The sequence below is a fragment of the Patagioenas fasciata genome, chromosome 1 (assembly GCF_037038585.1).
Source record: "Patagioenas fasciata isolate bPatFas1 chromosome 1, bPatFas1.hap1, whole genome shotgun sequence".
Lineage (NCBI taxonomy): Eukaryota > Metazoa > Chordata > Aves > Columbiformes > Columbidae > Patagioenas > Patagioenas fasciata.
The window spans coordinates 154,626,130-154,643,412 of NC_092520.1; the positions used below are offsets into that span (position 1 = coordinate 154,626,130).

At 47.2% G+C, this 17,283-nt stretch overlaps 1 protein-coding gene across 3 annotated transcripts; it reads right to left on the minus strand.

Moving 5' to 3' along the window:
- Positions 1-53: 53 nt before the first annotated feature.
- On the minus strand, positions 54-17,271 carry DENND11 (DENN domain containing 11). Of its 3 annotated transcripts, none has more exons than XM_065839930.2 (9): positions 17,003-17,267; positions 10,929-11,028; positions 8,982-9,140; positions 8,155-8,308; positions 7,760-7,898; positions 7,156-7,287; positions 6,818-6,968; positions 6,259-6,327; positions 54-5,169 (listed from the first exon to the last, which is right to left on the minus strand). In XM_065839930.2, the coding sequence occupies exons 1-9, from the start codon at positions 17,238-17,240 to the stop codon at positions 4,974-4,976; spliced, it is 1,338 nt and encodes a 445-aa protein (XP_065696002.1). In that variant the 5' UTR covers positions 17,241-17,267; the 3' UTR covers positions 54-4,973. The 3 variants fall into 3 exon arrangements, with proteins under 3 accessions (XP_065696002.1, XP_071654506.1, XP_071654517.1); XM_071798405.1 differs by lacking the exon at positions 17,003-17,267 and adding an exon at positions 16,585-16,930; XM_071798416.1 differs by lacking the exon at positions 54-5,169 and having other exon boundaries at positions 6,259-6,323; positions 17,003-17,271.
- Between the last annotated feature and the right edge of the window lie 12 nt (positions 17,272-17,283).

Genomic DNA, 17,283 nt, shown 5'->3' on the forward strand with positions numbered 1-17,283 from the left:
TTGTGTTTAGTTTTGTTTTTCCTCAAGTGGCAGGAAACACAAGGCAGCAGCCATTTCAAAAAGGTAAGCTTTAATTGTATTAATAAATACCCATGTTTTTTAGTAAGCAGTTTCTCTACGCAGCCACAGGCCTATGGGAACAACCACACATCTGCAAGATGCAAACAACATCAGAGGTGTAAGAACTACAACCAGCCTGCTGCAAGGGGTGAGATGATGGGCACTAACTTCTGATTCATCTGCACAATTTTACAGGCAATATAATGGATTCTCTTCCACAGTATCAGACACAGGGCTCCCATTGCAATGTGATTCCTTGCTTGAGGGTAACCAAGAGCTCCCTTCAGAATTGGTGCTGTTAATGCTGTTATGATGCTGAAATACCAAGGATCATCTGAGACACAAGCTGCTATTAGTGTGTTCATATCGGCAGAGGTTGAGTAGCTTGTATAAATACCAATCAAGTAAGTTTTCCCCTTCTTCTACAGTTCAGAGGTCTCCCATTATGGGGCGGTTCTAGACCTCTGAATTGCAACATTCTGAGGGGAGATGTGAGGGAACTATTACATACACTGAACCCGTTGCCTATGGTGTTGAGGAATGGACTTCTCATGTTTCTGTCTGACAGCAAGACAGACAACTTTCTTTGTATACAAACTATAAAGACAGGAAAGAGGAGTAGAATCCCAGGTCCCACTCGTGAAAACACTTATCCTGGCTTCAACTTCCAGTCCTTTCTAGAAGAACTGAAAATACTGTAACATAAATAAAAAGGATAACAGCCTAATGATGGACCAGCCCAAGGCACCTGTTTATTTTAACCACAATTAAACATTCCCATTTGAATGGCATGTTGCATTAACCAAGACCTGAAATTCTGGTTCACAGGCATTTTGTACCCTGTTTTAGACAGACATATCATTCTGTTAAGTCAGTACGTTCCACTCCCTCACAAAAGACATTTGTGTTGTCTTCTCCCATAATCACTAGGCCACTAGCTTGGATGGTGGGGACACGAAAGGAGACTGCAAGTAACTTAGAAGAGCTATGAGGAGAGAATTTGGGTTAGTACACATGCTTTGTGCCTAAACTTTTGCAGCAGTGGAGAGTGCTTTTGCCCTCTTATTCCAGAAACTACCACCTTTCCCCCTCCCAGAGCAAAGCATGCCTGTCCCTTGCATAGCCTGTCACCAAGGGGGCCACTTCTTGCTTTTTTGCCCATTAATCTTAAAATGGAAGAAGTATCACAGTAACACTGCTTTACAGAATAGAGTAAGCTGCTTTCTCTTGAGAATGTGATGGAACTTTCTTCTGCCCGTAAGGATGCTGGATAGGTGAGCTCTTCTCCTGTGACAGCCATGACCACTAGCTCTAACATACATGAGAGTAACTACTTCGTATATGCTAGAAAAGAAGATATTAGCATGTCTTGAAACAAATCTGAACTCTTCAGTAAAAGTCCCTTCTCCTAGTATCCATTACAGTTTTCATTGTATTTGTCTCTATGCAGCTTGGCCTAACCTTGCAGTGAGAAGACTTCTGCATGATTTAAGTGTTTGGCAGGGTATCCTTTGTTCAGATTGAAAAACCTAGCTTCTATTTCTCAGGTTTTACCCTCCAATCCAGATTGTACAAATAATAGTAATTCATTACTTGATCATACATTTCAAGTGCCAGTTGTGTTAAGATGCAGCTATGAAGCTCTTACTCTCCTTCCTAAACTCAAACAAGTACCAACTGAGAACCTCCAATAGCTGTACTATGACTTGGGTGTTAGAGAGGAACATCCCAGATTTTGTCTACCAGGGCACAGGACATACCTGGTTACTGTAACCACCATTCAGCCTGGGCTCTGATCACAAGCAACTGACCAGAGGTATCACACCAAAGAAATTAAAGGCACCACTGTAATGGCAAAGTACTTCAAACACAGAAGAGGGTTTCACAGTAATCAGCAATCTCCTACCTTATGCCACACTTTCCTCCCTTCTTTAATTCAAAATACACCAACTAACTGCCTGTGTTCCAGCTGCTAGTATTGAAAAAAGCAACTAGTAAATGTCTGTACTTAGTTCTTTTACCTTGAATTATGTTATCATCTCCTGGAAAGGCAAGATTCAGTGAAGTTGGTTCCACACAGAAAATGCCTGCTGATCAAGCCTTCATGGCCCAAGCTGTGGCTATTTGTATTACCCATTTATCAAGGATTTTCCACATGTGATAACAACAAAAGTAGTGTCTATTAGAAAAGGAGAGTGCAAGTGGAAAGTCCTTTTGCAGTGAATCAAAAAAGGTTAGGACACGTAAGTCTTTTTGTTCTGTTTTCTGTCTGGCAAATTCCTGACTCTTGTAGCAGTCACCTGCCAAGAGAGGCTGTAAAGAAGCAAAATTACAAGGAAGAGCAAAATAGGCTGTAGCCATCCAGCTGGGAAGTAGCATGGATGCTACTTTTACAGTAATCTGCTTGCTTTGATGCTTCTGCACCCATGCTACTGCTTGCAACTGAAAACCTAGTTCCTGAAAAGCAAGGGTTTAATAAATGTCAAATAGTAATCTCAGGAGGTTCTGGTTGCTGGGCTCTAGCAGCGTTATCTAGTAGACCTGATGTTCTGACAGCTTGTGAATGTAGCACACCAATGCAAGGTGACTGCAAAGGCTGTAAAATTTCAGCAACAAACTAAAGATTTGTTCCTATTTAGTTCAGCAGAACTACTGACATCAAAGAAAACAGAAAGTCATTTACAGCTGACCACAGCTAAACTATGTAGCAAGCCTTTAAGAAAGTGAGAGGAAGAATTGCTAGAGACCAGTTTCAGTTCCTTTTTTTATATCTGAAGGAAGTTAAGTGCCAGCTATACTTCCTTGAGGATCTTCACTGCAAACAGCATGTTAAACCTAAAGTAGAAATGAGGAAAAAAGAATGGAGATTGCAGGCCACTTATATGTTAGAGGTGTCAATTTAAAATCAAAGTCTTTCCTTAAGAGACTGGTCTTTCCAATTATGTGATATTGAGCTCCATTTTCTTCCTCTTTCTTCATTTTTCCCCTAAACATTTAAGGATGATTATGTTACAGTTGTGAGCAACTGGCAATGTAATCAGCAGCGTTTTCTCCTGTACAAAAACATCCAAAGCCCTGAAAAAGCAGGCAAGGGAGGAACCGCTCAGAGACAGCCAGACCACAAGAACATAATACACTGAAGCTCATACCAATAAACTGTGCAAGAAGCCTTGTGAGGCCCCTGATCCCACACCTCACTAAAGCCTCTGGATCCATAGCAAGTAAAATTACTCCTTTGCTGCACACAGCCTTCAAGGAAAAAGAGGATATGCCAGTCTCCTTCCTTCCAGAGGGAGACAATCCACAGAGTGTCTACTTCGAGAATGTTTGCTTCACCTGTTTTAAAAAGAATTAGTGGGTGAGAGTTTGGTGGTTGAGGCTCTTGTCTCATCCTATAAAATGCCAGGCTAAACGGGTACATCAGCTACAGTTTGTATTTCTATGAACTGCAAAAAAGCTCCAAGGGTGCTGAAGTCTATTATGGTAGAAGCAACAGATAATTACCTGTAGCCACAGTTCAGGAAGAACAGTTAGCTTAAGCCTGATGCTACTACTGGCTGAAGGATTTTGGGCAAAGCGATATGTCACACCAAGAACCCACAGTACTGTTCCTGGATTACTCTTACAGGGATAGCTGTCCTGGAGGGAACCACTGGCCCTGCATGAACTGAATCCTGTTCTTCCCACAGCACAAGAATGAGAAACACTGTTCATGTGGTACTACAGCTTTTCTGCTCAGGGAAATAAAAAAGAAATGCTTGCTGTTAGACATTGCTTCTAGCAGCTGTGCCAGTTAAGAACCCCTAAGGCTAAGGGAACCCCCTGCGAACTGCAAAGCTGTTCCAGCTGAAAGGTCACGTACTGCTCTCTTGTCTCACATAAAGCCAAGGACAGTGGCAGGCAGTGCTGAAGGCTGCGCGACAAAAGGAAGATCAGCAGACAATGTTAAAGCAAAGGAGTGACAAGCACCATCTGCTACAAAGGAAGAGCTAGGGACATTAGTTCGAGCATACTTATTCAACCCAGTCCTGCCCAGCGCCATCTGAGCTGAGACTGGAGAGCATGACAACTGCAAGGTGGCTCAGTGATGTTGGTCCCTGTTAAATGGGAAACCGTCTTGCTGGTTTGAAGATTTTGAACCGAAGCAGCAGGTGTGATGCAACTGAAAACCAGAGGATGTAGAAGGAATGGATTAAGCATAGACAGTGCTCTTCTCCAGCTATGAAATAGGCAGGTATAGTCTTTGCCAGTTTATACCACCTCAAATGCTGGAAGTGAAACCATGCCACTCTGGTAAGTAAAGTCATAGAAGATCCTGTAGCACCCCCTCATCCCAGACTTGCTTCTGCCATTCCAATTCAGCTGCTAAAAGCTGGGTGAGAGGTGTTTAAAGGAGTCCTTTTTCTTATCATTGGTTTAACCGTCCCCACCAATAAACATGGTAGGACAGGAAATGTTTTATGAAGCTCTCTTCAGTCCCCAAGTGGAAGAGGGGATGATAGGAGGGTTTTCCAGTCAAGTCTTGAGGGCTCAGTTACAGCTTTTCACACTGGTCCCCATCCAGACAAAGTGCTTTCCTGAAGTCTTCAGCCCTCAGGTATCCAGCTTAGGCAAAAACCTAGCCATCACTGGCAACAGTGAGGATGCCACTGGTCCTATCTAAACAAAACAAAACCACAAAAGAATGGGAGACAATAACAAACAAAAAGCCTGGAGGAGGTACTCATTGAGACGTTGAGGGGGAAAAAATAAAAATCACATTTTGTTTTAAAATTATAAATACTCTCCATATAAAGTTATTAAATAAAACAAGATCCGTCCAGTGGCTGTGGTGAGTTCCAGTGATCCTCCTAAGCAATGTCTGGTAGTCTTTAAAAAGTGGATCTTGGCTCCCTGTCTCTCTTGCCCTTGGTTTAGGTGCAGCAGGGGTTGTCAATGACTAGCATAACATCAATGCCATACACTTCCAGCAGGTCCATAAGGAAACTTCGATCCCCTTGGGGATCCAGGCCCATGCCTCGTGCGTGGTCAGCTGTCAATGTCTTGTCCTGGCTGGCCGACACCTCCATCAGCGTCTGAAATATACGGTTGTTCTGCTCCATGAAAAACCTATAGGATAAAATCAGCTAAGTTGATGGCATTGGAGCCCCCAAAAGATAGCAAATTTACCAAACAGGCAGCAGAGCCCCAGAACTGCATGTAACCCCCTTTAATCACAGATCCCACATTCTTAGGTGACATCGTAGTAGTTTTCCATCCGCTCTAGGGATGACTCAGAATAAAGAGAGAAAGCAGTAACCTTCAACATACAGTGGTGCTTGTCTGCCTGATTTATGGCAGGTGTTTCGCTCTTCAGAAGCATGCCACGTTATCAGATAATGTGTACTTTGTGGTAACCAAGTGAGTACATCAGACCTATAGCTCCCATAATGTGAAGGAGGAAACAGTGTCATCATCCATCTGGTAAGCCACCAGGTAAATAAAGTCCCCATTGCTGGCACAGAACGCAGCAGTGAGAGCTACTTCTTACCTAGTGCTCTCCCAGGAACAGGCAAGGCTGTTCAGGAAGAGCTCTGACTACGTCTGTGCAGCTCAACACTGAGAGCTCTGCCCTGACAGCCCTTCCCACTGTTCCATCCCACTCCTTCTCACCTGCTGCAGACTGTGAACAACAGCAACAGGCAGTGAAGGTGGCAGAGGTTCCATACCTCATGCTTTACACCCAGTTCTGGTTCCTCTGCTTGCCAAGTACAAAGGCAGGGACATCAATGGGCCAATCCTTCACATGCAGGTCTTATCTTCACACTCTACCTCCCCCTGCATGGTACAGTGCCTGCTTCCCACAGACATCCTTGCCTGAGCCAAATGTGCTGGCATGAAAAGTGCTTATGTTTTCCAAAAATGGGAGGGGATGCTTGCATTTCTAATTGTGTTTTTAGAACTCCCTTCTCCCTCCCAGCACTTAAGAGACCCCAGTGGAGACTAATATGGCTGTGTTTGGCTTCTCAAATTGAAAGGAAGATAATCTGAAGAGGAAGACCCAGTTTGGTTCTTGGATCCCTAGCAGAAGAGAGCTGACTATGGAATTACGTTAACCACAATGTTTCATAATATGCGAAACCAGTGCAACATGAAATCAGTGAAAGAGGGTCCCTAAACCTAACAGTGTTCAACTAAGTATTAGAGGTAGCCACTCACAAGATGAAAAGGTCCTCTTCACAGGAGCTACAATCCTCACCCACTTCTTGAGAATACATTAACATCTGCCTGAGAGAAGGGAGACAGATTAAATGCACATACTTACAGTGAACCTCAAAGCATTGTTAGACAAGGATTACAACTAAATTTTCACATCCATTTCTTGGAGACCAATCAGACTAACACTGTTGTCCCAATGTCCGAGGCAACAGAGTAGTCTTTATAAGGCACTGGGCTAGAAATCAGGCTCTGTTTTCAGTTCTGGTACTGATCAGTGGTGAACCAACGGTGAGTCACAACCTCTTCTCTTCCTGCCTTCTATCTGCTCCATCAGCCCACTGGCAGAGTAATCATAAGTTAGGGAACGCACGTGTGCAGAGTGCCCAGTCATAACAGTCAGCTACAGTGGAATCAGAATCTCAAAGAGATGAGCTGAAGCAGTGGGAAACTTGGAAAACACTAAGACAAGAAGAAAAAGTACAAATGGGTAGTGTCCTCTTTATTCCACATTGCACTGCTCTCCTATCAGGACCAGGACCACCCAGACATCTGTTATTACCTCTGGTCATTGAGCCGTCGGTACTTCTCCTTGTCAGCATTGTTAATTTTCAGGAGTGGTTGCAGATGTTCATGATGTGTCTTCACATTCTGGTTGTCCACATAGACATCATAGAGATCCCGTTTCTCCTCAAAGATCTTTTCTGTTGTACCTGTCAAAACCAGAAAAGATTTTTCAGAGCAGCATGTTGCTTTCCCAGCAGACCAACTGTTCTCTCCTGTTTTCATAGTTAGCCATTCCGTGCACATCCTATTTCTCAGTTTCATTCCACAGTCTGGTGCCTCAAGACATTTTGCAGCCTGAAGCTAAAAATGTCACGCCCAATCCATCATACTTACAGGCCACATATGATACTTCCGTCTCCAGCATTTCTATGTCTGCCACATTCACATAAAAGAATGGTTTGGACTCTGGGACAGTTCCTCCAAGACCAGGCAGAGAAACATTGGCAAGGCAACAGCAGCAGTACACTGTGGACAAGAGAAGTACATCCTGAGATGCTTTCCGCATTCTCTCAAGGTTGTTCTGAGCCCGGCTTACCCAGTTCTCTCACACGCCTCTATGAAAACAAAGGTGAGAGCTTTGAAATGCCTCTGACCACCAGAACCTCCCAAGTGGGGTCATCCTGGTTTGGACAGGAAATAATCATTTATCCCATGGGGACCCCCCCTGTTCCAGATTCCACAAATTCATTCAGCACTCATGTTTTCCTGTGTTGACAGGAACTATATTTGACAGCGCCAGGTATGTCCTTACCCAAAAGGCCTGAAGAAAAGCTTTTTGTAGGAAATGGGTAAATGCAGGCTGAATGGTGTCTTCACAAGGAACGGTTACAATAGATTTTGAAGACCTACATGATGTCTATCCCTTTGGTACCCACAGGCATTTCTGTAGTGCTTCAGCCTACTACATCAGAGCTCTGGGGTGTCCCTGGAAACATACCTCTATAGCAGACAACTCCAACTGGGGGCGGTGAAAATATTAATATGCGCTTGCGCAGCAGGGCAAACTTCCAGAGGACGAGGATCTGCTCACCAAAGAATTTGATGAACTGAGACATACAGCCAGCAGGGTGTGTGATCTGCAGGTGGAGGGAAAGGGAAGAAAACGGCTCAGAGGTGAAACAGGGACACATGCACAGATGCTCAGTCTAAATGTGGCAGCAAGACCAGCACACAGCGACAGAGAACTGCAGCTTGTAACAGTCCAAGTAACAAAATTTATCTAAAACAGCTTACAAAGCGCTGGAGTGGCTGCTTATATAAAGAAGTATGAGACATCAGCAAGGAGCAGCAGCACACTGCACATTCCTGCAAGCCTCAGAGCACCTGCCTCACCTTCATCTCTGGGTACATGTATCTGTGGATGGATGGCAGCCAGTGGACAGGTTGCTGAGAGGTGGGGGTGCCCTTGCTATCAGGGAGAACTCCTTTCTTGTCGTCATAGAACGCCTCTAGATGGGAGTAGTGCCCTGGCATCTCCAGCTGGTGTCTGGAAAAGAAAGGAAAAGCCAGATCTGTAGTGTTTCCAGACTTATTTAGTGCCTTGCCCCCAGCCAGCATCTGCTTTCCCAGCTGGCAAAAGTGCCCAGGGTGCCTTGGTTGCACAGACTTATCCTGGAGGGCAGCCGAAGCGTCAGAGTTACACCAGCTTTCAGTGCCGGCAGAGAACATGGGCAGACAGCGAGCTGAGGTATGCAGAGGACTGATCCTGTTTTAAAATATGCCCAGGTAAGAAGAGGTTTCCCTTCTACCATCACCATTTTCCCTGCCAGCCCCACTCAACGGAGCTGAGGCACACACCTAGACAAGATCACCATCATCGGTTTAGAAGCCTTTTGTGAGCCCTTAGTAAAATGATTTTCAGAAGGAGAAAAGGAGAACTTCTTGTCCTCTCAACTCTCCCCATGACACTTCTGTCCCCACAAAATAAGTATGGTTTGAATTGCATTTGACAAGCCTGTTCGCAATGAACAGACTACTCCTAATCAGTTCCTTGTTTTCTTCCCATTCTGAACCCATAACTTTTTCTGGAGAAGCGGTCATGCAAGGAAATCATAGCTCAGCATTGTAGCCAAATTCTTACACCTACAACCGCTCTCCATTAAGGCAATGTTACCTCTCCCAGACAGGGAGTGGCCGGTTCTATTCCCAAGGGAACTTACCTGACCTGGTTCTCCAGGAAGTGCATGTACCTATACAGCAGGGTGTAGGAGGGGGAGAGAATCCCCACGGACTTCATGCGGGCACCACGCTCTAACTCACTCTCCACGGGCATGTTGGCAAAGCAAGCCAGACCAAAACAGAGCCCTTTCCGGAAATAACTGGGGACAAACATGAGAGAAAGGTTAATGTTAAAAAGAGGCAAGGGGAATAATTAAAGGTAACTGACCACCAAAAATACTGATTTAGGAACACAGTTCCTTCTTTAGGGAACCCTCTGAAATCACACCCTGCTACCTGAAGGGCTGAGGGCAGGCCTCAAGTGTCCTAACCTTCTCAGGAATGAGACAGAACATTCAAGGGAAAAGTTCCCAGTGCCTCTACCACTAAAGCCCCTCACGGCCATTTCACAGGCTTGCAAGGAACACAGGTAATAAAAGAACTTGGAAGAAAGACTTAGAGAAGATGCAGAGCCCAGTTAATACAGCACCCTTCTTCCAAAGAAGAGCCTGCAGTGCATGAAGTTGTGAGTATAGTCTAGCTACCTAGTCATATTTTGGGTGCCAGCGCATGCAGGCATACTCTAGCTGAGTGCAAGGGTGAGTTCATGGGCCTTTGAGAAAGTAACTGTTATTCCTGACCAAAAGGAACTGTGACACTGCAATTCATTGCAAAATATTGCTACATTGCAACACTGGGTATAAAACGATGGGAACGCAGAAAATTCCTTTCTGTCTTTCCACTGAAGGAAGGAGCTAGCAAAGAAGAAAGTGTGCAAGGACTGTTTACACAGAATCACAGAATGTTAGGGATTGGAAGGGACCTCGAAAGATCATCTAGTCCAATCCTCCTGCTGGAGCAGGAACACCTAGATGAGGTTACACAGGAAGGTGTCCAGGTGGGTTTTGAATGTCTCCAGAGTAGGAGACTCCACAACCTCCCTGGGCAGCCTGTTCCACTGTTCTGTTACCCTTACTGAGAACAAGTTTCTTTTCAAATTTAAGTGGAACCTCTTGTGTTCCAGTTTGAACCCATTACCCCTTGTCCTACCATTGGTTGTCACCAGGAAGAGCCTGGCTCCATCCTTATGACACTCAGCTTTTACATATACGATCGCCCCTCAGTCTCCTCTTCTCCAAGCTAAAGAGCCCCAGCTCCCTCAGCCTTTCCTCATGAGGGAGATGTTCCACTCCTTTAATCATCTTTGTTGCCCTACACTGGACTCTCTCCAGCAGTTCCCTGTCCTTCTTGAACTGAGGGGCCCAGAACTGGACACAATATTCCAGGTGTGGTCTCACCAGGGTAGAGTAGAGAGGAAGGAGAACCTCTCTCGACCTACTAACCACCCCCCTTCTAATACACCCCAGGATGCCATTGGTCTTGTGGCCACAAGGGCACAGTGCTGGCTCATGGTCATCCTGCTGTCCACCAGGACCCCCAGGTCCCTTTCCCCTGCACTGCTTTCTAATAGGTCGTTCCCCAACTTATACTGGAACCTGTTTATCACAACATTTAAAGGATCCAAAAGCATTGCCAGAATTAAGAATCTTTTTCTAACTCCAGTGCCTTTTAAACCCTTCCCATTTCAGTTCTGCCATTCTTTCCCCTTCCCCATAGGCCTCTGATGACAGTTCCAATAGTGGCAGTACAGTTATGATCTACCCAAAACACATTAAAATTTACACACCACTGAGAAGCTGGCCTGCCCCATTCACCAGTTGACCTCCACAACCAAAGCTGTCACACAGCAGATCCCACACAGCTTGCTGGTACTCGACATGATGTTGAGAGTATCTGAAGAGTATCTTTGGCTCAACTAGGTACAGTTTAGCAGCACATTTATACAGGAACTTCACTTCATGGGTGGTATTTTTCTTGAATGTTCTGAATTAAGGGATGGTGGTGTAAACGTATAGCTAAGAGAAATAATATAGCTCAGACATACTCACATGAAATCTGACTGGATTTTGTGAGACCCGCTTGCCATGGATTTGAATTCCACGCCTTCCAAATCAATATCTTGGGGCAAACACCACTCCACCATGTTGCCTGCAGAGAAGCAAATTTATTTGGGTAAACTTGGACACAGCACTCACTTCTAAAGAGAAAACACCAGCAACCGCAAGTTATTGCTTCTGCATCACTGGGATGCCAGTTACAGTACACTAACACAACTCTGGAACTCCTAAATTGTCACAGACAGTAGGTGACATACTGTACTCCACATATCTCTTGCAAATATTACTTGTTGCAGCACAACACCCAGATATTGCAGAACTTCTGGAGCCGTTTCTGACGCTAGTGCTATTTTGTAGGTTTATACAGTTAATCACAGAACACCTACAATTTTAGCTGACAGTGGATGAGCTATGGTATTAATGCTGTTCCATTCAGGCTGTCGACATAAGTATCCAGTATAGAAAGAACCCAGAATATAAACTGCTGCTTTTTAGGATGAGTTTCTGTGAGAGCTCATACTACCCTCAACATCCTCCTTTGGCTATGCTTGGCAGGGCGGGTCAAACAGGAGCCCCTAACCCAGGATCCCAATCATCACTGCTTCTCCCTGGAACCTCTCACGTGTAGATTAGGATAGGAGGAGTTAGCTGAAGCTTTATATGGAGGCTGAGGTGATCCAAGTACTGCAACATGTTTGGGCATGCTAGAATAACCAAACAAAAAAGCACATAAATTACAAGCTAGATCAAGATTAGCAAACGTCTGTCACCTGCCAACCCGGCCAGAAAGCATGCAGTTGTTCAGTGGAAAAGGCCACCAGAGGAGCCTGATCCTAGAACAGATGGTATCAGAGAAGTCACAAAAAGTCCCTGAAGCTGATGAAGTCCTGCCCTGCTGCTGGCAAGTTCACCATGGACGAAAAAGGAGGACTTATCTGGCTTTCCCATGGCAGCACTTCAGAGCCAAACCTGCTCATCTGGACTCTCCCAGTGCACACATGTGCTCCAGGTCTACCCACTGAGTTCCTGCTCTTGTCAGCCTGCCCATAGCAATGGCATTTGAAGTAATGTGACTTCATTTTAACAACAAAGCAAACAAACATTCTTCAGTATAATGCAATGGCAGATGCACCATGACGACGCTTTCTACTGGTACAGTCCTTCCACCGCCCTTTAGGGTAAGCGTCCCAGCTGTGCTGAGACTTTTAGAGATATTTAAATATGAAGCGTCATTTCTGAAGCCTGTCTGTTGTGCCATTACTCATACTGCACAAGTATATGCGTGCACTCTCACACAGGAGTTGGGCTTAGCTACTGACATTTAAATAGGCTATTTTTCTTCTCACACAGATACTGCATTCAGCAGACCTCCCCCAGCCCTGCCCGGCAGGGACTTCAAAAAAACCAACAGCATTAAGTGCAGCAACAGGAGGGGTTTTGCATCCAACTAACCACTTCTAAGCCCACAAGTGGACCTCTCCCGCAGAGCCGGGCTGGCTGGGGAGCAGTGGCAGCCTCGTGACCCCCAGCACAGCTCTGTGCAATCACACGCCAAACCACAGAGCTCTGCTGTAAAGCGTCTTCGCTTCTGAGGCGTGTGAAAGGCTGGCAGAGAAAGCCAGTGACATCATGTCAGCCTGCCCGGTCCCCTGTTGGTTTTGTATATTAAATATAGATGTTGACTTTTGTTGTTTGAAGGGGTTTTTTGTGTGTGTGTCTGTGTTTGGTTTTCTTTTTAAAGGTGCAAGACCCTTCCTTGAAAGGCTGAGGAGGTCAACTCTTAAGACTCTTGCCTCTTAACCACAAAACTGTGGTTAAGGCCAGATCCGCTTTTAAGTCTTGCATAACAGAGAATCACTTATTGGTCATTACCTATACATTAACAGATCAATATGCAAGGGCACCATCGAGCAAAGGAAACTGACTTTGTTTAGTCACAAAACACTACATCAGGTGCAATACCTACTCCAGCAGTGTTAAAGTGGATGTGTCCAAATAGTGCCTGTTCTGCAGCAGTAGGAAATGGAAAGACTCTTTCAAACAGATCCTTATCCTCTGCGTAACCACAAAACCAGTTCACATATCACACAGCTTTTGTTTTTTCTGGGATCTGTCGCTGGGAGCTGACACAAGAAGCAACCCACACCTGCGCTCCTGGCCGTTCCTCACACCACCTTGCCCTATGAACGTACGGGCGACGTGGCAGTTGGAGAACAAACATGGAGATAAAAAGAAAAAAGAGAGTTGACCTGCTGAAACAGTCGAGCAAACAAAGGAGAGACTTCACCCAGACGTGATAGTGATTGCCAGCCTGCGCGAGGAACCAGAGAAGGGAGCAATGTTGTAGAAAAACAGGAAGCACTGCCCTTCCCCACGCAGAAAGGAGCTCTTGTGTATACGGGAAGCTTTCTAAGTGAGAGTTAGAGTGTTGAAGAGTGGGCGAGAGGTTTTGCTGAGAGTCAAATCTGCAGATCTGGAGATCTTGTGAGAGCTGTCTCACTGCTCCAGGCCAGGTCAGAACCAGCACTCTCAGCATCTGATGTGCAAAGCTAAGGATGTTCTTCCTCTTCCTCTGCTATTTTCTCTCCCCTGGATTTTCACATCCTTACAGAAATGATGATGGCACTAGCATTTGCTGGTCATCACCTGGCCCTCCTCACCATTCGATGTTGCCCAAGATCTTTAGGGTCTGCAGCTGTGAAATGTTACCATGTTGTGCCAGGACACAAGAAGCACTAAGTGTGATGTAGCCATCACACTGGCTCCATTGCCTGCATGGAAGAAATGCAGGACAGAAAAACAGAGTATTTGCATGTTCACTGGTGCAAAATGGATTTCTTCCTTCTCTTTTCATCTCCTTCCATTACTCACATCACCCTTTAAGCCAGCAGACTGTGTGGGACCTCCGCAAGGCTGACCATCATCATCTCCATCACAGAAAAAGGGCTAAGAAGGTGCAGCCTCTTTTAGACTATTCTGATCTGACAAAGTAGATGTGGCCACAAACTTTGCTTCATCTTTCTTTATCCCCTTCCCAAAGCAAAATTTATCACTCTATTTTTTTTTGCTTGCTTTACCCAAGACAAGCATGAATCGTGGAAAACAGACGTGATCAAACTTAATCCCAAGTAAGTCACACCTACCACACCTCCATTGCTGCCCAAGAGCGCGTTGGGTCTTCTGTTACTACCTGCCCAAGGGAACACTCTCACTAGGAAATTCAGCAGCCTTGTTAAAGCCCCTTGTGACCGTGCTCTTTAAGGTGGTTTGTACAGACTCCACGCTCACGCCTTTTCAAGCGTCAGAGCATTCCCAACTTGTCGCTCCTTGAAGGAGCGGACTGCCAAAGCGCAGGGAGCAACGAGCAGATGGCACGGTTGGCTCCCGGGCTGCCACAATTCTCCACTTAATTTACAGTTCACTTTCTGCATTAGTGCAACAGCCATCCTTTCAATAGCAGTGCAAAGAGCTCCTTCTCAAGTGCTACAAGGTTCACCATGTTGGAGTTGAGGACAGCACCGCTGTTTGAGAAGCTGCCTCTGGCTCTTATGTTTGGCCACTCACACAAGCACCAACAGAGTCCCAGGGACAACAAAACTGTAATGATGGCCTGGTACCCCATAACTACTGCATACAATGAGCTTGTCTGCTTCAAGCCCTTCTAAATTTAGGAGGAAAGATGTTACATTTTTTATTAGTGTAGTAACCGCTTCATGCTTCTACTGTAAAACACCTCTCATGCAACTGCTCACCTGTTCTTGAGTAGACATTACCTGACGTAACTACCCTGCCAACCACCAGCAGAAATTCTGCCTTCCACATGCCCGAGCAACGTACCAAAGGAGGTCTGCTGTGCTTTGCTTGGGCAGGGTCGAGCAGGTTTCTAGCTCAGACGTTGAGTGGATGATGTCCTTTAAGTCACACACAAGGACCAGATCCTGTTATGAGCATTACAGAAGTCTTTCAAGCCACCTGATGTGGTTGACCCAGGAATTCCCATATCTTCTTTCTGATCCTAGCAAGTCCACACCACTGCAGCGTCAAGATCTTTTTTCTGAGTCTATATCCTCCATAGGGCACTTTGCCCTCCACCTGTGGAGTTGACATTTGCTGGTGTGTTCCTCACAGTCCTGTCACGCGCCTTACATTCAGCATCAGCACTGAGCAGCAGTGGGAGGCTGAATCTTGCAGGACTTGACAAGACTACTCCAAGGCTGATGACATCCAGCATTAACTGCACATCAGATGTGAGAAGAGTTGTTTCCCAACTTTCCCTGGACTGCATTCAAAGCAACAGCTGGTTCACACAAACTCCTGAGAAAGCTCAGCTTTCTGCCAACCAAGAAAATCTCACCATTTCGTAGAAGGCATATGCTCTCAGATTGAAATACAACCTGCCGTTGCTGCAGTCATCCGGACTCTTCCATGTTTTGCATACTTATGAGAAACACCTCCCCTTTCCATCTCCTGTTGGAAAGATGACATCCAATCTCATTTTTAATTTCAATGAGTCAGGAAACTCTGACCTCTAGACTGAAGACGCCTCTCTATGGTGCAGTATGAAATGGGTAACTTCTCAAAAGCCCTTTGGTGTTTCAGGACGCAGCAGCCATGCTATCTCGCAGTGTGCGTTTCTGACAGCACATTGCACCTGAGGTGCCATTCTCTTCACTACCTCCTTGGGATTTTCAGTTCAAGACAAGGATTCAGTCTTCACTATCAGGACCCTCTTGTGAACATGATGTCTGCTACCTCCCCCTTCCAACAGAAGAACCTCACCATGCTTCACAGAGCTCCTTCCTGTCTCCAGTACTTTTGCTATGGATTTACATAGAATGTGTCTGTCTACAGAGGAGAGAGGAGCTCACTTCCAGAACTAGATGCAAATGGGCTTCTGCACCTCCCAAGCTACTTCCTAAGCTCTCTGATTGTACCAAGACTTTCAGCTATGCCTTTGCACCCCAGGCTGGTGCCAGGCAGCTGAAAGACCCAACGATCTGTCTCAGGACCCCTAAGCACAGTACATGTGTTAACAGATGCAAAGTGGGTGCTACTTCCTACCTGTGTCAGAATATCCTGTCTTGTTGATACCGCTAGAGCTGCAAGACTAAGAATACAAAGTTATTTTCTGAAATGCTGATTTGCAGGCTTGAAATTAATAACCTCCATCAGTAAAAGAAGTGATGTAACAGCAAAGTCCAACAGTGCCAAAGGAGACGGATATGGCAGTGAAAAGTGGAAAAAACATTCCCTCATCCGTCTCCTCTGCCCCCCTGGATCACTCCACTCCAAAGCACTAGGAGTCCCAGAGATCCTACCAGAGCCGAACCTCTAAACACGCAGGTCACCAAGAAATACATAGCCGAGCTGTTGCTGCTGGGGATCATGCCCTGCGTGCTGGGCAGATTTACACCTGCCATCACCGCTGCCCACTGTCATAGGTGCAGACAGGTCCACAGCACGGAGGCAGAAGGATGCTCTTGAAATGCTGCTAACAGGTTGGCGCCGCCAAGGCAGCGCCGGGCAGAGGCTCAGCCTGAGGCCTGGACGCTGTGCTGGGCACAGGGGGTGCCCCAGCACCGGCCGCAGGAACCCCGTCCCGTATCCCGCAGCGGGGCAGCCCTACGCCCGCCCCTGCCCGGCTCACCGGCTCTCCTCGGAGCGGCACCAGCAGCGGCGCCTTCCTCCCGTCAGAACTTCTCGGCGACATGGAGACCAAACGCAACTCCCCTCATATTCCGTTTTCGGCCAAACCTCCACGGCCCCCCAGTCCGCACGGCGCTCCCGGGAGGCCAGACGGGGCACGGGAGACCGGCAGCAATGCCGGGAAGCAGCGCTCTCCCGTGGGAGCAGGTGCAGCCCGGCTCCCGCAGGCCGCTCTCCGCTGGGGTCCGGCGACGCTGCCCTGACGGCGGGCGGGGAGCGGTCCCCGCGGGAGGAGGGATGCAAGCCGCGGGCACTCCGACCCCGATCCATCTCACGCCAGCGGCACCGGGAGCCCAGGCCCGACCATTGCAGGCCCCGGTCCCCCGCGCCCCGTCCCGCCCGCCCCCGGCGCCGCTCACCCGTGCGGGGGTCGAAGGTGACCACGAAGACGGCCACGATCTGGTCCTCCTCCGCCTCCGCCCGCGGCGGCCCCGCCGCCTCCGCCGGCCCTGCGTCGCCCCACGGACCCGCGCTCCAGCCGCCGCCGAGCCGCCGCCCGCCGCCGCCACTGTCCGCTTCGGCCGCGGGCGGCGGCGCCGACACGGCGGGGCCCTCGGCCCAGAAGAGCAGCGGCGCCTCGTCTGCGCGCTCCACCATGGCCGCGGCCCCCCCCGCCCGCACGGCGCCGCGCCGCACCCCC

Coding starts and splice junctions, on each gene's coding strand:
- DENND11 (XM_065839930.2), bottom strand. CDS start 17,240: ATGGTGGAGCGCGCAGACGAGGCGCCGCTGCTCTTCTGGGCCGAGGGC. Junction 8,309..8,981: donor TTCCTGGAGAACCAGGTCAG/GTAAGTTCCCTT, acceptor TTTCTTTTCCAG/ACACCAGCTGGAGATGCCAG. Junction 7,899..8,154: donor ACATGTACCCAGAGATGAAG/GTGAGGCAGGTG, acceptor CTCCACCTGCAG/ATCACACACCCTGCTGGCTG.